The 27,950-nt window shown below is 40.4% G+C and overlaps 1 protein-coding gene across 8 annotated transcripts in view; it reads left to right on the top strand.

The window, feature by feature from the left end:
- Nucleotides 1-27,950, top strand: part of MAP7 (microtubule associated protein 7) — a 203,871-nt gene that overhangs the window by 112,325 nt on the left and 63,596 nt on the right. For all 8 annotated transcript variants that reach the window (XM_071218686.1, XM_071218685.1, XM_058307540.1 and 5 more), the window contains 2 exons: nucleotides 16,470-16,571; nucleotides 26,136-26,213. In XM_071218686.1, coding sequence (XP_071074787.1) covers nucleotides 16,470-16,571; nucleotides 26,136-26,213 — 180 coding nt within the window. The remainder of the gene's footprint in view (nucleotides 1-16,469; nucleotides 16,572-26,135; nucleotides 26,214-27,950) is intronic.

Raw genomic sequence — 27,950 nt, 5'->3', positions numbered from 1 at the left:
AAGGAGTGCACCCGTAAGGAGAGCCACCCAGCACGAAAGAAAGTGCAGCCTGCCCAGGAATGGCGCTGCCCACATTTCCCGTGCCACTGACGACAACAGAAGTGGACAAAGAAACAAGACGCAGCAAAAAGACACAGAGAACAGACAACCGGAGGAGGGGAGGGGAATTAAATAAATAAATAAATAAATCTTAAAAAAAAAAAAAAAAAAAAAGATTAAGTGCTGACCTCTCATCAGAAACCAGGGAGGAGAGAAAGAAAGTGGTATGATGTATTTAAGGTACTGAAAGAGAAAAACTGCCAGCCAAGAATTCTGTATCTGGAAAACCTGTCCTTCAAAAATAAGGGTGAGTTCAAAGTCTTCACAGACAAAACTGATAGAATATGTTACCAAAAGACCAAAATTACAAGAGATACTAAAGGGAGTGCTGCAGCCTGAAAGGAAAAAACAAAGGCAAGAGACTTGGAGAAGAGTGTAGAAATGATTATTAGGAAGGCTAATTAAAGGGTAAAAGACAGACAATATCACAACAGAAAGCAAAAGGACAAAAATGGGTGAAGTAATAATGCCTTTACAATAGTATCATTGAACGTTGACTTGAACTCCCCAATCAAAAGACATAGACTGATAGAATGGATAAAAAAATATGAGCCCTCTGTATGTTGTCTACAAGAGACTCACCTCAGATGTAAGAACACAACCAGGTTAAAAGTGAAAAGTTGGAAAAAGCTATTCCATGCAAATAGTAACCAAAAAAGAGCTGGAGTAATGACACTAATATCGGACAAAATAGATTTTAAATGCAAATTTTTTATAAGGGATGAAGAAGGTCATTATACAGTAATAAAGGTGGTAATTAACCAAGAAGAGATAACCATACTAAATATTTATGCACCTAACCTGAGTGTCCCAAGATACATGAGGCACATAGTGGCAAAACTGAAGGGAAAACTAGAAATCTCTACAATAATAGTGGGAGACTTCAGTCCACCACTCTCAGTACTGCATAGGACATCTGGACAGAGGATAAATAAAGAAACAGAACTTGGATAATATGATAAATAAACTAGACTTAACAGACATCTATCGAGCACTGTACCCCAAAACAACAGGATATACATTCTTTTTAAGTGCTTATAGATCCATCTCCAAGACAGGCCATATCTTGGGTCACAAGACATTCTCAATAAATTTAAAAAGATTGAAATTATACAAAATACTTTCTCTAATAATAACAAAATGAAGCTGGAAAACAATAATGGATGGAAAAAGGGAAAATTCATAAATATATGGAGATTCATAAATATATGAGTCAAAGAAGAAATTGTAAGAGAATTCAGCAAATATCTTGAGACAAATGAAAATGAGAATACAAAATATCCAAACCTATGGGACTCTGTAAAGGCAGTGCTGAGAGGAAAATTTATACCTCTCAATAGTTACATTCAAAAAGAAGGAAGAGCTAAAATTGAAGATCTAATTGCACACCTGGAGGAACTAGAAAAAAGACAGCAAACTAATCCCAAACCAAGCCTAAGGAAAGAAATAGTAAAGATCAGAGCAGAAATAAACAAAATTAGGAACAAAAAACAATAGAATCAGCAAAACCAAAAGTTGGTTCTTTGAGAAGATCAACAAAATAGACAAACCCTTAGCTAAACTGACGAAGTAAAAAGAAAGGATGTGAATAAGTAGATTCAGAAATGAGGGGGGGGCGGGGGGGGGGGGGGGACATTACCACTGACCCCAGAAAAATAAGAGGGATCATAAGAGGATACTATGAACAACTACCAAAAAAACTAGACAATGTAGATGAGATGTACAAATTCCTAGAAACACAATAACAACCTACACTGACCCTAGAAGAAATAGAAGACTTCAACAAACCAATCATAAGTGAAGAGATTGAAACAGTCATACAAAAACCTTCCAAAGATGAAAAGCCTGGGACCAGATGGCTTCACAATTGAATTCTATCAGTCATTCAAAGACAATCTCATACCAAACTTACTCAAGGTCTTCCAAAATATTGAACAGGAAAGAATGCCACCAAATATTCCAAAGCTGGGTAGATACTATGAAATAAAAGAAAATTAGAGACCAATCTCTCTAATGAATATTGATGCAAAAATCTTCAACAAAATACTTGCAAACTGAATCCAAAAGTACACTAAAAGAATTATACACAATGTTCAAGCGGGTTTTATCCCAAGTATGCAAGGGTGGTTCAACACAAGAAAATCAGTTAATGTAATCAACCAACATTGATAAATTGAAGACGAATAATCACATGATCTTCTTGATTGATGCATAAAAGGCACTTGACAAAATGCAGCACCCTTTTTTAATAAAAACACCCCAAAAGATAGGAAGTTTTCTCAATATGAAAAACCTACAGCTAGCTTGTACTTAGTGGTGAAAGACTGAAAGCCTTCCTGCTGAGATCAGGAACAAGACAAGGATGCCCACTGTTACCACGGTGGTTCAATATTGTGCTGTAAGTTCTAGCTAGAGCAATTAGTCTAGATAAAGAAATAAAAGGCACCAACTAGGAAAGGAAGAAGTAAAACTTTCACTATTCATTGATGATATGATCCTGTATCTAGAAAATCCTGAAAATTCCACAACACTACTACTAGAATTAATAGACAAGTTCAACAAAGTGGTGGGATACAAGATCAATATGCAAAAATCAATACACTACTGATGTGCAATCTGAGGAGGAAATAAAATTGCATTTATAATAGTGACTAAAATAAATATTGAGGAATAAACTTAACCAAGAAGATAAATGACCTGTAATCAGAAAACTACAAAACATTACTAAAAAAAAACATTTAAGTTTAAATAATGGAAGGACATTCTGTGTTCATGGATTGGGAGACTAAATATCGTTCAGATATCAGTTCTGCCCAAACTGATTTACAGATTCAATGCAATCCCAATAAAAATCCCAACAGCCTTTTGGTAGAAACAAAAAAGCCAATAATCAAATTTATTTGGAAGGGTAAGGGGCCCTGAATAGCCAAAAATGTCTTAAAAAAGAAGAACAAAGGTTGGAGGACTTTCACTTCCTGACTTTAAAGCATATTACTTAGCTACTGTGGTTAAAAAAACAAAAAAACAAAAAAAACAGCATGGTACTGGCATAAAGACAGGCGAATTGACTGATAAAACCAAATCGAGAACTCAGAAATAGACCCTCATGTCATAATTTTTTTATAAGACTGTTAAGCCACCCAGCTGGGCCAAAATAGTCTGTTCAACAAATGGTGCTGGGAGAATTGGATAGCCATATCCAGCAGAAAGAAAGAGGACTCCTATCTCACACCTTATACAAAAATTAACTCAAAATGGATCAAGAACTTAAATATACAAGTGACAGTCAGGGCGGAGGACTTGGCCCAGTGGTTAGGGCTTCCGTCTACCACATGGGAGGTCCGAGGTTCAAACCCCGGGCCTCCTTGAGCCATGTGGAGCTGGCCCATGTGCTGTGCTGATGCACACAAGGAGTGCCCTGCCATGCAGGGGTGTCCCCCGCATAGGAGCCCCACGCGCAAGGAGTGTGCTCCGTAAGGAGAGCCGCCCAGTGGGAAAGAAAGTGCAGCCTGCCCAGGAATGGTGCCACACACACGGAGAGCTGACACAACAAGATGACGCAACAAAAAGAAACACAGATTCCCATGCCGCTGACAACAACAGAAGCGGACAAAGAAGATGCAGCAAATAGACACAGACCCAGAGGGGGGAGGCAGGAGGCGGGAAGGGGGGAGAAATAAATAAATAAATAACTTTTTTTTCTTAAGTGACAATCATAAAACTCCTATAAGAAAATGCAAGAAAACTTCTTCATATTCTTATGGTAGGCAGGTAGTTTCTTAAACTTTACATCTAAAGCACAAGTAACAAAAGAAAAATAGATAAATGAGACCTCCTCAAAATTCAATACTTTTTCATCTCAGAGGATTTTGTCAAAAAGGGTGAAAAGGCAGCCAACTCAGTGGGGGAACATATTTGTCAATCCCATGTCCTATCAGGATTTAATTATCCATGATATATAAAGAGATCATACAATTCAACAATAAAAAGACAAACTACATGATTAAAAAATGGGCAAAAGACTTGAAAACAATTGTCCAAAGAAATACTAATGGCAAAGAAACACATGAAAAAATATTCAGCAACATTAGCAATTAGGGAAATGCAAATCAAAACTACAATGAGATATCATTTCACATCTGTTAGACTGGCCATTATTAAAACTGTAAATGTTGGAGAGGATGTGGAGAGATAGGAGTGCTTATTCACTGTTGGTGGAAATGTGGAATGGTACAGCCATTATGGAGGACTGTTTGCACTTCCTAAGGAACTTGAATATAGACTTGCCATGTGACCCAGCAATGCCATTACTAAGTATATTCCCAGAAGAACTGAGAGCAGTGACATGAATAGACATTTGCATACCAATGTTCATAGCAGCATTATTCACAATTGCCAAAAGTTGGAAACAACCCAGGTGTCCATCAGCTGAAGAATGAAAAAACAAATTGTGGTATATACACACAATGGAATATTATGCAGCAGTAAGAAGAAATCAAGTCATGAAGCATATGACAGTATGGATGAACCTGGAGGACATTATGAAAGGTAAAGTCTAAGGACATATATATTACTAGAAGGAAAGCTAAAAAATGTTCCATGGGACAGTATAACATAGTTAAAGTTCATGTAAAATACAAATATGGGTGATATTGCACATTAAGACTGTTTTTACAAGATATGAATACAAATAAACTAGAGAGACAGAAACAGAATAGCAGCCGTGTATGGTAGTGGAGGTCGAAAGAGATTGAAAGGTGATGAGTTTTGTTTGGTTGGTTTTTATGTTTTAGTATTGTTATTACTGGGATAATGAAAGTGCTCTAGAAATGATTGAAGTGATGAATGCAGACTCATGTAATTGTCCCAGATGCCATTGATTGTACTCTTTGGATGGACTTACACTTTATTAATATGTATCAATAAATTTGTTTTGAAAATTGCAGTGGTCTGTCATTGCAACTTCCTGTTTTTCCATATTATCTCCTCCAAAGGATGAAGGCAGATGCTGTGTCTTATGATCTTGTATTCTTAGTGCATAGCACCATGGCTGACCCTTTAAATGTTTATTGAAAAAATTATTCCATGTTTTTGAGCCTGGTGGCATGGTGGTTCCACGGATAACAGTGAAGAGAATGACATTAGGGGCCAGTTTATTTTGTGGGGCCAGCTGGCTCAGCTTTTGATAGGCTTTCACATGGTAGCATGAACATATATGCCCTAGAGGTGGAAGACTAGAATTCCTTTGAGAACATATTTTTAAATGCAGACTTGAACAGACTGGCATAGAAGCAGAACTTCAAGTGATAAAGAAGATAAGTTTTCTAAAGAGAGGAGAGATTGCTGGGGGTGTGAAGTAGAGCAGGGAGTGAGTGGGAGGGAAGTCACAAGCTCCAAAGCACAGTTTGGGGACACAGCCTAGAATTCAGGGGCAAGAGAAGGAAAAATAGCTGGTAGAAGGAGACACATTATCCACTTAATGCTCCCAGCAGTGAGCACAAGCACTCCCACCTAGTAGAGCACTGTGAGTAAATGAGAGTAGGGGAAAAACTGATATGGTGCAGCAACATAAAAATCAGAGTCCAGGAGGGAATGATTAATTATAGGAAATGAAGACTATATTTGGGAGCAAGGTGAAGTCTTAAGAGAAGTCCCTTCAGGACAATTTTTGGGTGAACTTAGGTTTTGTTTGTTTGTAAATAACATTATGGAGGTAATTTTCATACCATATGTTTCACCCATTTAAAGTGAACAGTTCAGTGGCTTTTAGTGCAGTGTTGTGCAGTCATCGCCATGATTGATTTTAGAACATTTTTATCACCCAAAAATGAACCACACACCCATTCACAGTCACTTCCCTTTCTCCATGTCTCCCACCCCTTGGCAACCACTAATCTGCTTTCTGGCTCTATAAATTTTCCTATTCTTGACCCTCACATAAATGCATACATACAATATGTGGTCTTTTATGGCCGACTTCTTTAAACACCTTTATATCAAATCCACAAAAATAAAAATAAAAAGGCAGCTCAGCAAGGTATAAAAACATTACTCGTACAAAGTTCATTTTTCAGGCACTTTCATTGTTGCTAACTCAGTTGTTCCTCTAGTGTTCAGAAAGAGGCACGGATAGACACAGATTAGTTAAATGACATAGAAAGGTCTCTGAGACGTTAGAGTTTTGAAAGCTAATTAGGAGAAAGAAGACGGAGATGCTGTTCTGTCCCCTGAGAAATGACGGGAAACCTGAGGGTAAAGGCAGAACAGCCCGTTTCCAAAAAGTGGAGAAAAATCCTAACCCTGCCTCAACTTTTCCCAGCCAGAGAAACCACAGAAGCAGCCCATTGCACAGCTTGTCTCATCGGACTGACCCCAAGCTTGAAGAATTGGCTGAATATGGAGTCTTCCCATTTGTTTCTTCTCCAAGTGGCCTATTTGTGTCCATACCATATCCGATGGGCTTTCAGGCTGCCCATGTTCTGTCTCTTCTGGGGCTAGCTCTCTTGGAGCTCATTGCTCTTCCGGAGATTTGTACATAAAAATCCCACTGCCTCAGGTTGTCATAGGCAGCTTACTTGTGCCTTCTAGAGTTCTATCAGGTATGAGTCATGCCTTTCACAGTGGATAAATCAAGCCAGAAGGTGATTTATCGCATCGATCTGAAGCAAGGGGATTAGCTCAGCACTTTCTGAGTTGTGTTTTCACTAGGAACTACCCATGTGGAGGGTGCTGAGACTGGAAAAGGGATTAACAGTCCAAATGCCAGGGAAGCAGGGTGACTGCGAGAGCAGCTCAGGGGCGGGGCTCTGCTGGGCACTTTCTGCTTTGATGGAGGACACTGTACCGAGCTCAGGCTCATCCCTCATGCGTGATGTCCTGTGGGACTCAGTGGCACTTATTTTCATTTCTGTGAGCTGTAAAATTGTGGCTTGAAAAAAAAAAGAAAATACCACCCCCTTTTTTTAAAAATGTGTAATACTTGAAACCCATGAATATTGCCCAAATTTCAGAACTCTGCCTACAAGATATGTAAAATAACATATTTAAGGTCAAGAAGCTGGTTCTTGACCTTTCGTGGTCTGCCATGTGTCCTATGGATACCTTTGAAATTGTCGGTCAGCATTTTAATTGACACATTGTCTCCTTGCTCCTTAAGCTGTTAAACCTATATTTTTGTATTTCTGAAGTCTCTGGTTCTTATGACTGATAGTCATTTAAATTCTTAAACACAAATACCCTATCATATAGGACAGTAGCATTACTCTTATCTTGTATAGACATGTAAAGTCAGTCCTACTAGGGGATTCACTCAACTGACTCCCTACATCTAAAACAACCCACAGTCTTTTGCCTTGACATCCCACTTGTTAAAACAAGAATTAAATGCATGCAACATCTAAAGAATGGTTCGTATTGTGATTAGTAATCGAAGAAAATGTGGCTTTGGTGTGGAGAAAGTGGCCATGGTGGCTGCTGGGGGTAGGGAGTGGAAGGGAGAGATGTGATGTGGGGGCGTTTTCGGGACTTGAAGTTGTCTTGGGTGGTGCTGCGGGGACAGTTACCAGACATTGTATGTCCTCCCATGGCCCACTGGGTGGACTGTGGGAGAGTGTGGGCTATGGTGTGGACCATTGACCATGAGGTGCAGCGGTGCTCAACCATGTATTCACCAAGTGCAATGAATGTCTCATGATGATGGAGGAGGTTGTTGTTATGGGGGGAGGAATGGGATCAGGGGAGTGGGGGGAATATGGGGACCTCATATTTTTTTAATGTAACGTTAAAAAAATAAAGACAAAATATATATATATAAGAGAATGGTTAGGGCAATTAAATTTACTCTTTACATACTACCTTGTAAAATAAGCAAGGAAGCTCACTACACGCTAAGCTCCATGGTAGGTATCTTGCATATTTATCATCTAAGCATTAGAACAACCTTTATCCTCTCCATTGGACAGAGGAGGAAACTAAGACTCAGAGAGTCAAAGTAACTTTTTCCACATTACCCAGGTCCTCGGAGTTGAAGCTGGATATTAAATCCAAGTCTGTCTGACATAAATCCCATGTGCTCTGATCTTTTCTACACAATTTCACATATAATTATTAGGATTTTTTTTTGAGGTACCGGGTATTGAACCCAAAACCTCATCTATGGAAAGCTGGCACTCAACCGCTGAACCACATCAGCTCCCTTGAGTTGGTTTTTTCATTGTTTGCTTGTTATTTGTGTTTTTATTTTTAGGAGGCATCGGGACCTGAACCCAGACCATCCATGTGGGAAGCAGGTGCTCAATCACTTGAGCCATACCTGCTCCCCAGTTATGAGGATTTAAACTATGGAGAAACTCTGCATGATGTGGAATAGTGAGAAAAGTCATTAGGAGTTACAAGGTTGTTTTATTTCCTTCTTGTTCCAATGCAAATTTCATAAATAACACTGGATAAAGCATAGGTATATGATTAAAATGTTATAATACTTCTGGCATAGATATTAGAATACCAATAAATATACAAATAAATGCACACGAGTATTATGAATTGGAAAGCTGTAGGTAAAAACACTGACTTACCTGGAAGCTACTCTATAATCTTTGTGTTATGATTTTAAAACAATTACATTCTTCAGTTGCTGTAGCGGTATTTTGCAGCCAAATTTTCAAATAAGCAACTTGGGTAGCATGTTTGGTTCCCACATCGTCTACTGGCTCAGCAATTCTCTTGGAAAACTCGCAGTGCTCAACATATAGTCGTTATCACAGCTGGCATTCATTACAGTGATAAAATACAAATAAAATCAGAAAAGGGAAAAGATGCAAAGGGCAAAATGTGGGGGGAACCAAGCTCCAGCTTCCAGGAGTCCCCTTCCCATGGAACCGCACAGGACACTTAATTCCTAGCAATGAGTTGTGACAACATGTGCGCAATGTTGTCTATCAGGAAGCCTGCAAGAGCTCTTGGTCATGGAGGCATCCACTGCCTAGCAGAGACCAAAATTCCAGACTCCCAGGAGGAAAGCAGGTGTTCAGCATTAAGCATAGCAGTTTCACAAACAATTTAGACACAACAAGCCACATTTCTCAGTGAGGGAATGGTGGGAACTCTCCACATCCACGTTCCCAGGCGCCAGCTGAGAACCAGCCTATCAAGCAGGCCTTTCTTAGGGCAGCAGACTCAGGCCTGCTATGATAGCTTTTCTGTACAGGTAGATTGAAACTATGATAGTGAAACATAGGAAGTTGCTAGTATCCAACCATTTTTTTACTACACAATTGGCAATTTCATGTGCTTCAACTTCAAGTTCTGTGTTCTAGGTCCCGTCCTAAAAACTGTGTGTATAGCCTGAGGGCTGTATATCCAGAATGCAAAGAGCTCAAAATTAAAAGCTGACCTTCCAGATCTTGTTAAAAATAGTTCCTAAAGCACATTATCCTCGTACATGCCATCCACATAGCATTCTTTGAGAGTTAAACTGAGGTTCTAGTCACAAATGTCCTCTTAGAGCAAGCATTTCGACTAAACTGGTTATTTGGCCTTTGCCCAGTTCTTTGGACCAGTTGAGAGAAGACTTTTCAACCAGAGCATTCAGCCAAAAACAGAAGCAAGGTAGTGAGAGCCTCTTGAACTTTATGGGAAGCTATGGCAAGGAACAAGAGTATAAAACACTGAATTGTAGACAATATGGATTACAGAGGCGTGTTGGTGGACTTACTGGAGCTGTGGAGTTTTTAATGCAGGAAGGCTGCAAATGCCAGCCCCCTCTGTCTTGTTTCAGAGCCCCTTAGTGAGGGGCGGAAGCCCAGACCGCAAGGCTGCTTATCTGTATCCTTCCTCTTTACTCAGCTCTCGCACTCTCTAGTGACGCTAATGGAGTAAAGCTTTCAGGCTAGCAGGAAGATCAATAAAGATTTTATAAGGCTAAGGAAGACTTACTGAACACCGTAGTAGATGGCTCAGTCTTCTTTTAAGAAATGAAAGAGATTCAAATAAAGAATACTGAAAACCCAGTCTTTGAAAATGGTAATTATTTTTAATGGCAAAATAATGGTAAATGCGAGCCCATCTCTAACCATCTCTATCTTCCTATGTGTTACTTTGAGTTTCCAGACTTTTTAGATTTTAGAAATTTTGAATTGAATAAATTCCTGCTTTTGTTCTGTTTTCAAGCAGTGAAATATCCTGAACTTTGATTTTTAAAAAAATCAAGATCTTGTTTTCCCATTGTTATGACTGAGGGTTTTGGGGGGGGCGGTTATTGTTGTTGTTTTGTTTTTGGCTTTTGGTATGTTTTTGTTATTAAGGCTCATATTTACTTAATGTGATACATATAATGTAATGATAACTTGGAAGGCATTGTATCATGCTCAGAAAACCATCATCTCACCAAGCCCAAGTCCCGGACAGACTGATGCTTAGCTCCTCCTAAACCAGGTGGCCCCTAAAAATCATCCCAGTTTGTCGAGCCTACCCAGAGGCCAGGACGTGCAAACGCAGCCAACCTGGAAACTTCCCCCTCCTAGAGGTCGACGGGCACCTGTCTCCCACCTCCCAGCCGAGGTGGTCACTTTGCTCCCCAGGAGCAAATAGTAAGGCCACTGTCCCCGGGTTCCATAGGTTTGCTTTTCCTGTTTGTGCTGGGTAAGCAGAGCCCCAAGAAGTAGAACCCCAGTTTCCCATATTTGTGTAGGGAACGGGGAAAACAGAAATTGCTTTCTACCCTTTATTGAGCCTTGCCGTGGTATTATCTGTAGGTTACCTCAATTTTCACAACCCTGAAAGTAAGCATTTTCCCTGTTAATAGGCAGGGAAATTAAGACTTAGAGAAATTAAGTCCTGTGCCCAAAAAGCCCGTTGATCTCCATAGCCCCTCTCTTCACCTCCAAATAGGCAGCTGTGGTGCACAGGACCTCTAGAAAGAGTATGAGGCTGGGATGAAAGGGGCTGCATATTTGTTGACTCCAACATACCCCAACCCAGACACCCAGATCCAACCAACTTTTCACATTTTGCCCCTTTTGCCATATCATTCTATCCAATTATCTATTCATCATCTGTTTTCTAAGCTTTTAAGAGTAGGTTCCATGGTCCTTAATACTTCCATGTACTTTTCCAAAGAACAAGAATATTCACTTATCTAACTGCCTTAAGTACAGTTTACAAGTTCAAGAAATTGAGCATTGAGATAAAGCTTACAGTCTATGGCAGTTTGTTCATATGCCCCAATAATATGCTTTTGGGTCTTGTCTCTTCCATTATTGGTTCAGTTTAAGACCATGTAATGCAATTAGTTGTTATTGTCTCTTTAGTCTCTCTCTCTTTTTTCAAATTGAGACACATATACAACATGGACTTTCCCATCTCACCAATGCCCAAACATACAATTCAGTGGGATTAAGCACACTCACGGTGTTTTGCTACCCTTACCACCATCCACTACCAGAACTTTCCCATCACCCAAAATGGAAACACTACTCATTATCCATTGACTCCCCATTCTCCCTCTCTCCCCCAACCTGTAGTCTTGTGTAGTCTACTTTCTGTCTCCATGAATTGAATATTCCAGCAATGCATATCATTGGAATCATTCAAAATCTGTCCCCTTGTATCTGAATTACTTCACTCAGCATGATGTCTTCAAGGTTCACCCATGTTATAGCATTTATCAGAACTTCATTCTTTTTAGGGTTGAGTAATAATCCATTATATATTTTTAAGCACATTTCATTTATCCATTTATCTGCTGGTGGACCTTTGGGTTGCTTCCACCCTTTGGCCATTGTGAATAAGCTGCTGAACATTGGTCTACAAGTATGAGTCCCTGCTTTCAGTTCTTTTGAGTATATATCTAGAAGTGTGCTTGCCAGATTATATGGTAATTCTACATTTTTTGAGGAACTTCCAAACTCTTTTCACAACTGCTGCATCATTTTACAAGCCCACCAGCTATGTACTAATGTTCTTATTTCTCCACATCCTCACCAGTACTTACTTTCTACTTTTTTATTAATAGCTATTCTGATAGGTGTAAGCTGGCATCTCACTGTGGTTTTGTTTCACATTTCCCTAATGGCTAATGATGTTGGGCATCTTTTATAACTTCAGAGTATGGTGGATTCTTAACATACATCTTCACATTTAATCTTCCCACCAACCCTGTGAGTTAGGCAGTTATCTTGTCATGTTACCTTGTAAGAGAAGTAAAGTTCCCAAGCTCAGTTAGCTAGTAAAGAGCAAGGTTCAGGTTAGAACCCAGGTTTAACTGAGAATATATTTCTGCCTTTATCACAAGATAGCGTTGCCCAAAGAGGTTGTTGGAGAAATATGAACTCTTACAATGGTAGGAGGGAAATACTGATATGAAAGCTAAAAGACAGCCTGAAAACTTTAGACAAATGTCCAAACTAATGCTTGGAAAATGACAGATTATAATCTTGAACTTAGCAGCAATACAATTTTTTTTTTTTTTAAAGATTTATTTATTTATTTAATTCCCCCCCCTCCCCTGGTTGTCTGTTCTTGGTGTCTATTTGCTCCGTCTTGTTTCTTTGTCCGCTTCTGTTGTCGTCAGCGGCATGGGAAGTGTGGGCGGCGCCATTCCTGGGCAGGCTGCACTTTCTTTTCACGCTGGGCAGCTCTCCTCACGGGCGCACTCCTTGCGCGTGGGGCTCCCGCACGTGGGGGACACCCTTGCGTGGCACGGCACTCCTTGCACGCATCAGCGCTGCGCATGGCCAGCTCCACACGGGTCAAGGAGGCCCGGGGTTTGAACCGCGGGCCTCCCATATGGTAGACGGACGCCCTAACCACTGGGCCAAAGTCCATTTCCCAATACAATTTTTAATGATCATTGAAATCTTGCCTTTTTATCAGTATGATTTACAGGGTCTTCTTGACTAGAAATCAGTCCTGAGATTCAGAGAACCTTATGTAGGATGATGATAAAGTGGACAGATAGATGTTGGAAGTGCGACTAGGGTAGATCCAATAACAGAAGTAAACAAACCAGAATCTCCAGTTTGAGTTGTTGTTTTTTTGTTTTGGTTTTTTCATTTGAATTTCAGGACAATAAAGCAAATTGTAGGCCCCATCCATCCCCCAAAAAAGTAACGAGGGATTATTCAGAAAAGTCCCTTGTACCATACATATTTGGGATCTATTTAATCTCCTTTCAAGCCTACTGTTACAAACCTTTGAGTTAGGATTGAAGTTTGTCATTAGAACTGGGGACACCAAAGAGACTCATTCACCAGAGAAATTCTGTTGAATACTCTTAAGGCAAGAAGACATGGATACATGCGAAACACATTCTAAGCAACATTGCTAATTATCTTCCATTTAACTAAAAATAATAAATAAAACATTTCAAAACATCTTAACTAATTTCTTGCTTGCTGTGGGTGGGCAGTAACAATGTAATAAAAAGAAAATTATAATCAAAGTACTCAGACCCATGTGGCTCGTATTAATTTCTGTTTATCTTTTAAGTATCTCCTCTATGAGCAGTTTTTAAAAGATTAACATGCAGATTAAGGGGAAAGGTTATTCCATCCACAGTGAGCAGCAGAGATTTCTCTGATGCTGTAGGACTCCAGGCCAAAATGAACTAGCCGCGGCTTCCTGCTACGTGTTCGTCTTGGCGACTGGTTTCTGCAGGTTAGATGAGAACACTAATTTCAGCATTACAGAAACCTCACACTTTCTGGTTTTCCTGTAGATGGGCCCCGTGAATGCCCACCTTGATTTGTCCCATTCTTCAGCACAAGAGCTACACACATATCTCTTTCATAACTCTTTTCCAGTGGTAAATTGCATGGTAGAAATTCCTCACATGGCAGAGTCCTGATACAAACCGCTGACAGAGGCCTTTTGATTTGCTATGTGCCCATTCTCTACTGCGTCTTTAGAGATCTTTCCCAGCAAACAAGGCAAAGAGAGCACAACTAGATCCTTAAGCCAGTCGATGTGTGTGTTTGCTTGAAGCCATCATGTAAAGCAAACAAATTGCTTAAAACTGGGCAATATGAGAACAATTGTATATATAAAATAGAAAATATTAGCCATGCTGTCTAATACCATATGCGATAGAAAGCTGGTCCTAAAAATTCAGTGTATGCTGAGCAGGTGTAGCTCAGTGGTTGAGCACCTGTTGCACATGGTATGACCCATTCAGAGGTCAAAGATTGGTTCTTTTTTTTTTTTTTAAGATTTATTTACTACCCCCCCCCCCCCACTGTCTGTTCTCTCTGTCCATTCACTTTGTGTCCTGTGTCTGCTTGTGTTCTTGTCAGTGGCCCTGGGAACCTGTGTCTCTTTTTTGCATCATCTTGCTGCATCAGGTCTCCATGTGTGCGGCGCCACTCCTAGGTGGGCTGCACTTTTTTTGCGTGGGACGGCTCTCCTTACGGGACGCACTCCTTGCACGTGGGGCTCCCCTCACAGGGAACACCCTTGCATGGCACAGCACTCCTTGCGCACATCAGCACTGCGAGTGGGCCAGCTCCACATGGGTCAGGAGGCCCTGGGTTTGAACTTTGGTGGTAGGCAGACGCCCTATCAGTTGAGCCAAATCCATTTCCCAAAGATTGGTTCTTTATAGTCAGTCTATATATTTTGTAATTTTAAAAGTACATCTTGGGAAGCATTTTTAAAATTAGTCTTCCTGGAACATAATTACTACCACCTCCTCTCAAGGTCAGAAGTCTTGAGTGGCTGGATATGTGTCTTCCAGAACTCATGCTGCCCCCTCAGCCCGCTGTGTATGCCTTCAGAAGGAATCCCCTCCTTTCTGAAGAGAAGCTCATTTTGAATAATTAGATTAAAGTAATTTTAGGCAAAGTGGTCATAGTAATACTACTACAATTTTGATCTGGCATCTGTTTGGCCTAAAACACTTGAAAGCTGATAACATTAAGTCATCTTTGTACTAGAAAAATATTCCTGTTGTTGATTGCTCTATACCTACAAGAAGCTTAAAACATTTGATGAATATATAAAAGGTAGCTTCTTTGGAAAATTACTCACAGTCAAAGAATAGGAATAAACTTCTGGCTGTGTTAAGTATAAAAAACGAAAACCATCCAAAAATGAGGTTTTGAATGATCGTAGACTGATCTTGGCTAACAGTGTCAGCTAGTTAGGGAAGACAATGATTTTAAAAGATTCTAAAGAAAATTGCCAATTTGCTTTTGTGTAGCTTCTGTTGGAGTATACAACAACAGTGTTTTTATGTTAGTCACTAATTCAACAATAGCTGTTGAGGGTTCACTATGTGCGAATCACTGTTCTAGATGCTGGGAATCCAGCAGTAAACCAAGCTTGACCCAAGTCCCTTGTTTCATGGAGCTTACATTCTAATGGAAAAGGAGATAGAAAATAAATAGGCACTGTGTCAAGGCTACAAGCAAAGCAGGGTAAGGAAGAACGAGGGATGAGTGAGGGGGTGCTTTCTGGGAGAAGAGCCTTTTGGGGACCTACAAAGACTGCCCTTGAGTGAGATAAGTCAGTAATGACTGGAGCAGAGTAGTTTAAGAGGGAAAGTGGCATAAGACCAAGGCAAAGAACAGTTAGGGGACCAAGTTATATCGTACCTTCTAGGTCACGCTAACAACCTTGGACTTTACTCTGCATGTAAAGGAAGCGAATGACGTGATCTGGCTTGTGTTTTACTGGGCTCACTCTAGCTACTGAGACGAGAATAGACCAGAGGGGGTCCCGGTGGTAGAATCAGGTAAACTAGTTGTGAAAGAGAGTTCTGCAGTCCTTTGGGAAAGAGATGTGGTGGTAAAGGTGATAAGAAGCAACTGGACTCCAGGTATTTAAGGTGGAGCTGAAAGGATTTACTAATGAGTGGATTGAATGCAAGGGGTGAAAAAGAGAAATTAAAGATAACTCCAGGGCTTGGGGCCTGATCCACTCAAAGAATGCAGATGCCTTAATTGAAGGAAAAGACTGTGGTTTTATTAATCTCTGTTACTGAACTTCCCCAGTAAATGGCTGGACGACCTGCTGGGTTATGCTCTTTGACTGTGACTAGTGCATGAACTTCCTTCTCAGAAGACAGAAACCTTAGTTTCCAGTTGGACTTGCAGTTCCTGCAGCTGTAAAGGGGGTGGCTGGGGTCGTGACGTTTGCAGATGCTTGAACACATACTGCTACAGAACGGATCACTTGAGCCGAGGACGTCGGGTTTTGGGTGGCCTCCCTCCAAGCAGGCATCGTTCACAGTGAACCGCGTGCTCTTTGAGGGCAGCAGTTGTAACAACTTCTTCTTTTTATCAAATAATGCTGAAGTCAGCAGTGGTGAATAGGTGAATAATGCCGAATAAATGTTAGGAAACTAAAACTTCCTTTTTTTGTCTCATTTGCGTTAGCACCTGACAGCAACAAAGTGCAAGATAAGAGAAGCGCAGCCTCCAACCGCTCCCCTTCTGCGATTTCAGGACAAAATGGCGGCCACTCAGGAAATAAACCAGGTATGGTACATCGCACTTGCTTTGGGAAAATGAGGTTCTCCCAAGAGTCTTTCAGTCATGCTGATGTCTCACAGATTAAACAAAGCTGGCGTTTAGGAGAGCTTGGATGCCAGCCTGCCTCTAACACACCCACCCTCACTGGCTCATCTGAGTTTAAGTCAGAGCACCTCTCACATCCTTTAAAATGGAGGTTAAGATACACACCTTGCTTACATCTCAGAATTATTTTGATAATCAATGAGAAGGCATATGTAGATGCCTTTCTTTACTGTAAAGCAGTGTATAAAAGGTAATAATTTTGGAGTAGATGTGGCTGAAGAGGTTGAGCTTCTCCCTCCCTCGTGGGAGGTCCCAGGTTCAATCCCCAGTGCCTCCAAAGAAACGAAACAAACAACAAGCAAAACAAACAAAAAAAAAACAATTCAGGGAAACCATCGTGGCTCAGTGGTAGAGTGATGGCTTCCTACGTATGAGGTCTCAGGTTCAATCCCCAGTCCCCAGTACCTCAAGAAAAAAAAAAGGGTAATACTTTTACCATTCTATTTGAAATGATAAATATAGCTATTTGTATATATGCAGCATTATTTCATATCCATGACTTTTTCAAAAAGCATTTAAGAGATCTTCAACATAGCAAAGATAGTATAGAATTATGTTTTGGTTCTCCAGCACTCCCTCATGATTTCTACCCACAGTCATTTTATTTAATAGCCTGTGATTCACAGTCTTTTCTACTCAGTATTTCAAAGAAGTAAACTGTCTATAAACCTAATACAAACAATTGTTAGTGCACTTGCTTCCAGGTACCCAAGAGGCATTGTGTGGCCCTTGGGAATATAGTATAGGAAGATGACAAGAGACCATCACGGGAAGGCAGAGGCCAACTGAGCATCCCGGGTGCTCTTGGAAGCCTCCTTCATGCTGGGTCCCAGGCCACAGTCCCTGGAGAATAGTGACTCGAGAATTGAGAGGGAAATAACTGGGCAGAGCCCATGGGAAACATTTTCCCTTATACTCTGTTTTGTCATTTTGTTTTGTTTTGTTTTGTTTTATTTTTTATTTTTTTTATTGACTTTGTAATAATATTACATTAAAAATATATATGTGAGGACCCATTCAACCCCACCCCCCCAGCAACACTTGTTCCCATCATCATGACACATCCATTGGATTTGGTATGTCATTTTTTTTCATGTTGCAAAGGTCTCAAACAGAACAGATGCATCTGGCTTGTCATTTAGAAGGAGTAATAAATACTGTGGCTAGGTTTGCGTGAGCACCATTAGAGAAAATAGATGTGCAGCTTCAGCAGAGTTTAAGTTCCGCTGAGATTGCCTCATCTAGTACTAGGTAACCTTTTCATGCATTCTTCCACCCGCCCACCCATCTAGTGTTTATTGAGTTCCTTTTCTGCGCCTGAGACTGGGAAGGGCACGGTCTGAGCAAAACAGCATGGGCCCTGCCCTCATGCAACATAATATCATTCTTTACACTCACAGGATGATCCTCATGGGAGAAGTTCTTCTGCATGAAAACCCCTCTTCTGGAGAACACAGCTCAGTTATTTGTACTACATTTCCCTGGTTTCCTCCCTACCAACCACTGCTTCTAATTTCTATCATTCTTTATGAGGCAATTTATACTTTTAAGTCCTGACAACTCATTGATATCTCGATTGTTATCACTGCATAGGTACAAGAGATACAGGATTGAGATGTGACCCCACCCTCAGCTCACAGTGTGTGGAGTAAACAGATACATGAATGGGGCGATGAGAAAATATACACAGGGTACGTGGGGAGCACAGAGGCCAGGAAATCTTCACCACCCCCCATTGACCGTCTCTGAAGAGATCCATTTGGTTTATACGTAAGGTTAACTGAGGAGACACATTCACTTGACACATCCTTATGTTTGCTTTCTTGTATACACCCATAAGCACAAGGACAGAAGAGGCTCTTCAAGCCATTTTCCTAAGTCTCTTCTAAGGATGATACATGCAGTGACATGTTGGAGGGGGGTAAGCTTGATTTTATGAGCTATGACTCATGGGAAGGTCTGCCTGGAGGAGTCTGTTGATTTTCATTCTCCAGAACTTAAAAAGAAAAAGCAGTGCATGCTGCATTTGGGGATATTTTGAGCATTGCCCGAATCAGACGTGAGCGGTCTGATCAGCTGACTTCTCAGAATCCCTTTCATCCAGTGAATTGTAGCTCAATTGCCTTCCCTCCTTTACCTTCTAACACTTGAAACTCACCAGAGGGCATTTGCTAGAGGGTGCACCCAAACACACCTCACGGAGTTTTGAGGGTAAGTACGTCTCACGTTATTGTCCAACTCTAAGCACTTGGACCCAGGCCAAAGCAGACGTTTTGCAGACGTACAAACCAGTCTCTCCTGAAAGAAAGGGTGATGGTTCTTCTGAACCCCATCAGCTGCCTCCAGTCCATTTAGAGGTTTGACCTAATTAGAAGAGAAAGTTGCACTTTTTCATGAACTGAATGATCCTGGGAAAAGCAGAAACTCAGATTCATTAAAAATCCCCCTCGTTCCTATCCTACCACAGATCTTTAAAAGAGCCACTGAAACATCCTCCTCCCTTACTGTGTACCAGTGATGTGCCCTCACAGATCAGTGCCTGCTCGGAGTCTTCCACCCCTTCCCTGACCACTGCATCCTGCCTGCCCTATAACCCCAGAGGCGCTGGCAAGTGTCAAAGGGCACACAGTTGAAATAGGGGTGTGGCTTTAAGCCTTAGCTCGGGCTCTTAACCGTGGTCTTCGCTAGTCATACCCATCTGCCCCGTGTTCTCAGTTAGAGACGTAACTCTTCATGAAACAAATAAAGGCTTGGCTAGCTCACAGGGTTATCGGGAAGAATAAGTGCTAATATATGTGAAAGTGCTTTGTAAAATGCCAAGCCTTGCCCCGAAGTTACCTGTTGTATGAGCAATAGTTATTCAGATGTAAGTCAAGGTCTAGTGAGTTCTTTAAAAAAACCCGGCAATGTGCATTGATTTTCCCAATTGCAGGGAGTTACTCTTTAGTAGAAGGACTGCACTTTCAAGTTTGCACAGGACTGTCTAGGTTTACACGTGCCATCCCAGCTTGGTTATTACTGGCACTGCATTTCACTCTTAAATGTGCCCTACTTGGGATGGGGTCACCATCCTTTTTTTTTTAAAACTTTTTATTGTAGTGATATATATACAATTCAAAAATTTCTATTTTAACCATGTTCAAGTGTCCAATTCAATAGTATTAATCACATTCACAATATTGTGCTGCCACTACCAATATCCATCACCTGAACTTTTCATTACCCCCCACAGAAACTCTGCATCCCTTGAGCAGTAGTCACCCTACTTTTCTTTTTTTAATATATTTTTATTAGAGGAGTTGTGAACTTATGAAACCATCTTGCACATGTGTGGAATTCGCATACAACACGCCTCCACCAACATATTACATTGTTAAGAAGGTGTAAAGGTAGCCCACTCAATGGGATAAAATATTTAGAAATCACATATCTGATAAGCGTTTGATTTCCATTCTATATAGAGAGATCATACAAGTCAACAACAAAAGAGCAAGCAATCCAACTAAAAATTAGCCACCCTACTTTTTAATCATCATAGGTATGAGGTTGAATGCAGAGTCCAACCACAAGTTTACCTCCACCAAAATCCTCTTTCTCTTAAAAGTTTTTTCCTTGTGAGAGTCAATAACTTAATTTTATTCTAATAACATTAGACTCATTGAGAAACCAGATGGGATGTACACAATGTTAAATTCTTTTTTCTATCTTAATTTTGTTTCAGAGAAAGTGATGTAGGGTGGAAATGAGAGGGAGTCAAAGGATTAAAGAAAGTTCACTAATTACTTAGAATTGTTTAATTGTATCTCTTTTTTGAAAACCGATCTTTAAAGATAAATTTTATCAGTCTTTAGTTACTAAAAAGGACTGCTAGCATTTTTTACGTTTTTTATTTTTTGAGGAACTGGGAGCCAGGGATTGAACCTGGGACTTCATATGAGGAAAGCCGGTGCTCAGCCGCTGAGCTACATCGGCTTCCCTCAGTTGGTTTTTTTGTTTGTTTTTGGTTTTACAGGAGGCACTGGGAACGAACCCGGGACCTCCTGTATGGGAGGTGGGAGCTCAACCACTTGAGCCATATCTCTTCCCAGTATTGCTAGCATTTAAATTTTTAAAGTCTGTTGCCAGATCAAAGATTGTTTTCAGTTTGCTCCATTGATACATGTTAATGGGAGTTTGAAGGCTCTGAAAGTTAGCTTTGGTTGTTTGTTCATTCATTCACTCATTCATTCAGCAAATCCTTGTTGAACAGCCTTCTTTCTGCCAGGCACTGTCCTGGGCATTGGGGCTACAGCAGCCAACAAAGCAGACCAGCCTCCAGCCTCAAGGAGCGGACACACTAGTGAAGGGAGCCCTGGGAGAAGCGGGAGAGGCAGCTGCCAGCTGCTCAGGGCTTGGACGCACTGGCACTCACTGTAGGGGTTATTTTCCCCTTAGAATTCACAAGTTTTTACTTCTTATTAGTTACCTATTTCACAAACTTTAACCATCCAAATATGTTTGTCTTCTCACTGAACTACCTGCATAGTTAAATTACTTTCTTTAAATTGACTCAGTTTTTATACTCAAATACATGTATTTTTAAAGGAAACTATTAACAGTAAACTAAACGGAAATTTTTTACATCAAAATAAGATCATTTAAAAAGTAAATACCATGAAACAAAGTCATTTTCCTGAATTCTAGCTGGATGCACTTGCATCAGAAAGCTTCAAACCTAAGGTTTGGTTAAAAAAAATAAAAAATAAAAAAAAATGAAGTACTAGGTGTTGCTGTGTTTTCTATTGCTGCATAACCACCTACCCCAAACCTTAGTGGATTAAAACAGCAGCCAGGTCATTCTCTCACGACTCCTCTGCTATGTGTGGTGTTGGCTGGGTCACTCCGGGGTGTGCAGCTGCCTTCTGAGCCCCTGGGGTACCCGATGGACCCCCTCTCGTGGCCCCACGTGTCCTGGGGAGTGGCTGGGCGCAGTCCTCTGGGTCTTTGCCCACCCCCATCTCAGGCTTCTCCACGTGGGCTCTCCAGCAAGGCAGGCAGTCATCCCGCTGCCAGCACAGAGCTGGAAAAGACCAGGAGAAGCTTCCAGGCCCCTCAGAGGCACAGCCTGGGACTAGCGTAAGCTTTACTTTTACCCAAGCAGTCGTGGGCCAGGCAGGGTTCAAGGTAAGGGAAATGGACCCCACCCCTCCGTGGAAGGAGTGCCAAAGTGTCCGCTGCTGTCCCTACTCTGCCCCGGGTATTGATGACATTCTAGCACCAGAGCAACTGTCGTGTTGTAATCACAAGGACGAAAATGGGATTTTAGGCTGAATAGCTTTCACTCTGTGGTTCAGTATTTCTAGTGCCAGGTTCTTAAATCAAATTCATCTAGTATATCACCATCAGTATGCATCTTCTACCTTTTAAATGTTGCACTAATTCTTTACTTCCTCAAATTGAATTCCAAATGAACAGTGGTTTTCATTTCAGCACTAATCTCCAGAAAGCCATTGGGAACCACTGCAGTTTTAAGCTCTGGTCTCACCTCCAGTGGTTAATTGACATATTTGTGCAATACTCTGCACTTTCTTGTTTCTTACATATTCTGTTGCCAGTCAGAACATAGTTTTCTTATGAAATTTTGGCAGAGGAATCAGGGAGAAACCCTGCCACCTCTTGTGCTGCTATTTATCTAACTATTCAGGCAAAAGGCACTTAGGGGGAAGCGTGGGGGAAACGTGGCATTATTGCCTGGTGGGGAGCTGCTGTGATTACAGGAGCTCCAAGGGTGGGCGTGGGTGAAAGAGGGGACGTGAGGATGAGTGCATGCATGTGTGTATGTGTGTATGTCCTCTGTGTTACTGTTAAAACCCTCTTTGCTAAATTCGGCATGAAATAGCACATATTCTCAAAACTAGGAGAGATGTCACATATTTCATTTGATATGTTGTCTATCAGAAGAATTTATAAATGGAATTTTAGAGGGAATTAAACCCTCTATGTTAAAAACTTTCTGTAACGTGGTTATATGGCTCTTATAAGTAAAGTTGACGTTAAAGTTTTATAATCAAAATATTTTGAGTAAATAATATTATTTAAGAGGAAAGCCTTATTTAAGAGATAAGTAATTGTTAAATGTATTTCATCTAGTTTCTTTTCTTTTTTTAGAGCAGTTGTAGGTTTTTAGAAAAATCATCCAGATTTATACCCCGTCACACACACACAGTTTTCCCAATTACAAGCATTTTGCACTAGTGTGATGCCTTTGTTTCAGTTTATGAAATGTTATTATTATACTTACACTATTAACTACAGCCCACAGTTTACATTGTGCAGTTCTACAATGTTGTTGTTTTCTGGTAATTAAATACAATCTAAAATTCCCATTTTGTTCCCTTTCAAATATACAATTCAGTAGTGTTAGTTACATTCACGATGTTGTACCTCCATCCCCATCCTCTATTGCCAAGACTTTTCCATCACCCCAAACAGAATCTCTGTACTAATTAACTTCCCAGTCCCTACCCCCCTCAGCCCCTAGTAACCTGTTTTCTAGTTTCTGACTCTGTAAATTTGCATATTCTGCTTTTTTCATATCAGTGAGATCACAGAATATTTGTCCTTTTGTGTCTGGCTTATTTCACTGAGCATGTCCTCACAGTTCATCCATATTGACCCATGCATCAGAAAATCATCATTTTTTATGACTGGATAATATTCCATTGTACGTATATACCACATTTTGTTTATCTGTTCATCTCTTGGCCGATGCTTGGGTTGCTTCTACCTTCTTGAATAATGCTGCTATGAACATCAGTGTGCAAATATCTGTTCAAGTCCCTGCTTTCAGTTCTTTGGAATATATACCTAGAAGTGGGATTGCCAGGTCATATGGTAATTCTATACTTAACTTTCTGAGGATCTGCCAAAATGTTTTCCACAGCTGCTACACCCTTTTGCATTCCCACCACTAACGAATGAGTGTTCCTATTTCTCCACATCCTCTCCAACACTTAACTTTCCTTTTTTTTTTTTAAATAGTAGCCATTCTAGTAGATGTGAATTAGTATCTCTCATAGTGATTTTGATTTGTATTTTTCTCATGGCTAGTGGCATGGAGCATCTTTTCATGTGTTTATTGGCCATTTGTATATCTTCTTTGGAAAAATGTCTGCTCAAGTCTTTTGCCCATTTTTAAATTGGGTTGTTTGTTTGTAGTTGAGTTGTAGAAGTTCTTTATATATTCTGGATATTAAACCCTTATCAGATATGTGGTTTCCAGATATTTTCTCCCATTCTATAGGTTGTCTTTTTACTTTTTTGATGAAGTTCCACTTATATGTGTTTTTTTGCACTTTTAATATTAATATTTTTAAAGAAGCTTTAGATTAAATAAATGTAATCTAAAAACATCAAAAATAGGGGATTCCCACATGCATATACCTCATCTCCCCCCCACACATACACACACACTTTTCCCCATTAACACCATCCCTCATTAATGTGGTACACTTGTTACAATTGATGACCACATATTGAAGTATTGCTACTAACCATGGCCTGTGGTTTACAATACACTTTGCACTACACACTTTTATAGGTTTTGACAAAATGTATAATGGCCTGTATCCATCATTGCAATGTCACACAGAACAATTCCAATATCCCCAAAATGCCCCCTGTTATACTTTTTCTTCCCTTTCCTACCCCTCGGAACCTCTGGTGACTGCTGCCTTTACATGGATGTTTCAAGTTCCTCCATTACTAGAATAATAATAAATCTACTTTAGTCCTTAGTTGCATTCCCCCTTAGGTGTGTTCATTCCTCAGTCTTGAGGATTTGGGGATGGTGATGCCCACTCTGCTTCCAAATGAGAGGTGCCCACTTATCTGTTTGGTTGTTTTGTTGCTTTTGCTTCTGGAATAAAGTCTAAGAAACCGTATCTAAAACAAGGTCCTGGAGGTCTTTTCCTCCATTTTCTTCTAGTTTTATAGTTTTGGTTCTTATATTTAGGTCTCTGATCTATTTTGAGCTACATTTTTTATATGGTATGAGGTGGGGGGTCCACCTACATTCTTTTATTTATGGATATCTAGTTTTGCCACCACCATTTCTTGAAGAGACTCACCTCAGGGCCTTACTTTCCAGCTCCTGGAATATCTGCAGAGGTGGCTTCATCACTTCCATCAGCTCTCCCACATAAAAGGTGCTATCTCAACAAGACCTCCGTTGACCCCACCCTCTTCCTGACATTTCATAGGTCACTTTATTACTCTTTTGTTCTCCTTAGCATCTCTAATATCATATATATTTTTTAATAAAATTTAATCTTTTACTTGTTTGTTCTATTTATTACATTTTCATCATGGAGATTGTAAATTTCACTAGGGCAGAGATTGTTTTCTTTTTTTTCCTGCTATCTTTTCTGTACTTAGAGCAGTAGGTGGCACAGAGTGGATGTTCATTCTGTGCCAAATGAATGAATGAGTGTGCAAGAACTCATCATGGGGTAGGTACCATACCAGTATTGTTAGAAACATTATTCTTATTTAACCTTTATACTGATGAGTGGTAGGTCTGGTTTTTTATCCTCCTTTTACAGGTAATAAAACCTGTACCATTGCTTGAGACTTAAGAGAGGAAGATAGATAACTTGGCAAATTTACATAGTGAGGGTGTGAGAGACGAGGAAGTGAATTCATGTCTGTCTGAATCCAAAACTGGAGGTCTTAGCCTCTAGCTGGTAAACATCTATCCAGTGTAAATTCATTTAGCTAGGATTCTATTTGTCGTTAAGGAGCAGACTTTTTAAAATGCTAAAATAATATAAGTTCAGTAGCTTAGGAACACAAAATATCATTTATATTGTTTGATGAAAAATAGCCAAAAAGCATAGCATTGTGAATGTAATTAATGCCATGGAATTGTATATTTGAAAGTGGTTAAAATGGGAAATTTTATGTTGTATGTATGTTAACATAAAAACTTTTAAAAAATAGAGTTATACAACACAAAGGTAAACTTTAATATAAACTATTGACTATTGTTAATATGATTATAATAATATTGGTTCATCAACTGTAGCAAAGGTACCACACTAAGAAAATACTAATGGAAAAAACTGTGGGCAGTACATGGGAACTCTACTTTCTGCATGATTTTTCTGCACACTGACAACCACTCTAATAAAAAAAGAAAAGAAAAGAAGGAAGGAAGGGAGGGAGGGAGGGAGGAAGGAAGGAGTCTAAATGTTACAGCTAACAATGTTTTAAAAAGAGAGAAAAATACTTGGAAATTCTCTGAAAAAGTATAGTCATCAGTGGTATCATAGCAGCTATAGACCTGTGTACTAACTGCTGTAAGACCTGTAGTAATGCTTCATTCACCAGACTTCTGGCCAGAAGTATAAGTATTGATGCACATCATTATAAGTTAAAACCCTGCCTTGCTCTCCCATGTCTTACATTTCTGACTTCCTGTTTCAGACCCTCCACCTGTGCTACGGGTTGATGACCGACAGAGACTGGCCCGGGAGCGCCGCGAGGAGCGGGAGAAGCAGCTAGGTACCTCAGACCTTATCTCGGCTCTTGTTCCATTGTTGGGCACTGCTGTTAAAATGTCAGTTTCTCACCTGTAGGATGATGGACATTTAACCCTGAGCATCACCTTATGGATCTCCATCTCCTATAATGGTGTTTGTTGCAGTGGATTATGAATCAGAATTTAAGAATTTAGTGCCCAGTGGAAATACAGGCTAAATTAGCAACAACAGCCTCCAGCCTGGGATTAGGGTCGTTTTTGCTTCTTATGATACTGTAATCACAGTTTCATGTGCCGCTGGAGGGAGTGTGTGAGTGGAAGGCTAGTGTATCAGCAATTATATTCTACAGTTTGAAAACTACAGGGACTAGTGGGTATTAGGTTCTTTTCTATGTGAAATTATGAGAATACATGCTTTCCCAGGCACATACTGCCTTCCATGTTAATAATAGTGTGACTGCTGAATTTATAGACAGATAGTACCAGCATGCTCTCAGGAAAAGTGCAAGACCACGTATTGAAGTGCCTGATTTTTCTCTTGTTCCCTAAGGCCCTGATAAAAGGTGGGCATCTATACCATTTGCACACAGTTAGCTGGAGAGCTGAGTCATGGAACCAGCCTACTGGGAAACTCAAATGTTGAGCAGTCATTGTCTTCTAGAACATGGATGAGGACCCTGGTGCCAGCTTCTCTTGTTGTTTTGTTTTATGTTTGTTCCAACTCTTCTTTGTTCATTTATGCAAAGTTGGTAGAACAAGATCCTCTTTTTATCTACCTTGGAAAGATAAAATGCTTGGTTAGCATGTCTCAGTGTTTCCAGAATGTCTAGGTATTTTAAAACTCAAAATTGATTAGGTTACTAAAATCTTTCTAGCAGATTCCAGCTTTTCTAAAGCTACTGAGTTTTGCAAGGGGTAATGTTTCAATTGGGGAACCCCGCACTTATATTCTGATCTCTTTATCCTTATTCAAGAACCTAAGTTTGTGGAATTTCCTGGTACGTGGACCCAAGCTGGTTATCAACCATCCCTTGACATTATTTACCTTCTTTTAAAGCAGGCCTATCTCTGTCCCTCGCCGTAATGGCCACACGAGGTTGTTTCCTTTGCCCCTGAGGTTTTTTGACACAAAAATTTCAGTGACTTGCTGGAAGTGAGCAAGCACTGGTTTTCTCTGCCTGGAGTCCTCACTCAAGCCCTGACAGGTCTGGTGGGCAGGGAGATCCTGTGGGAGGCGGAGAGATCTGTGGCTGCCAGGTTCCTCTTTTCCTGGAGCCCTCTGCAGTCCGAGATCTTCCTTGTGCATGCTGTTCCCAGTGCTCCTTGCCTAAGTTGGTTGACAAGTGGACGAAGTTCAGAAAGAGCAGGAAAGACAGATCTATTGAAGCAGGAAGAGGCTCCGACTGAGCCACAGCAAGAAACTGGGCACTGAACTGCCATTGTGTTATTTGCACTGTTTTTAGACCTTGTGTCTCTCTACCCCCAGACCCAGTGGGACTGGGTCTTACACTACACAATGTGTCCTTGGAGTTTACCAAGTTCATTCATGCCTGCTTGCACAGAAATGGTTCTGGAGGGTCAAGAAAATACTCCTTTATGTTCTACATCCATGATGAATCAGCTTTTCCATATTATCTCATACCTTTCCATTGAGTTTGTCTTTCAAATCCAAGCAATAGCAACATTTGGAAAAGCTTAAATGTGATGGTAAAACAAAAATGAGGGAAGCGGACTTGGCCCAGTGGTTAGGGCGTCCGTCT

Source organism: Dasypus novemcinctus, chromosome 11 (assembly GCF_030445035.2).
Source record: "Dasypus novemcinctus isolate mDasNov1 chromosome 11, mDasNov1.1.hap2, whole genome shotgun sequence".
Lineage (NCBI taxonomy): Eukaryota > Metazoa > Chordata > Mammalia > Cingulata > Dasypodidae > Dasypus > Dasypus novemcinctus.
This window is presented reverse-complemented; position numbering and strand designations above follow the sequence as displayed.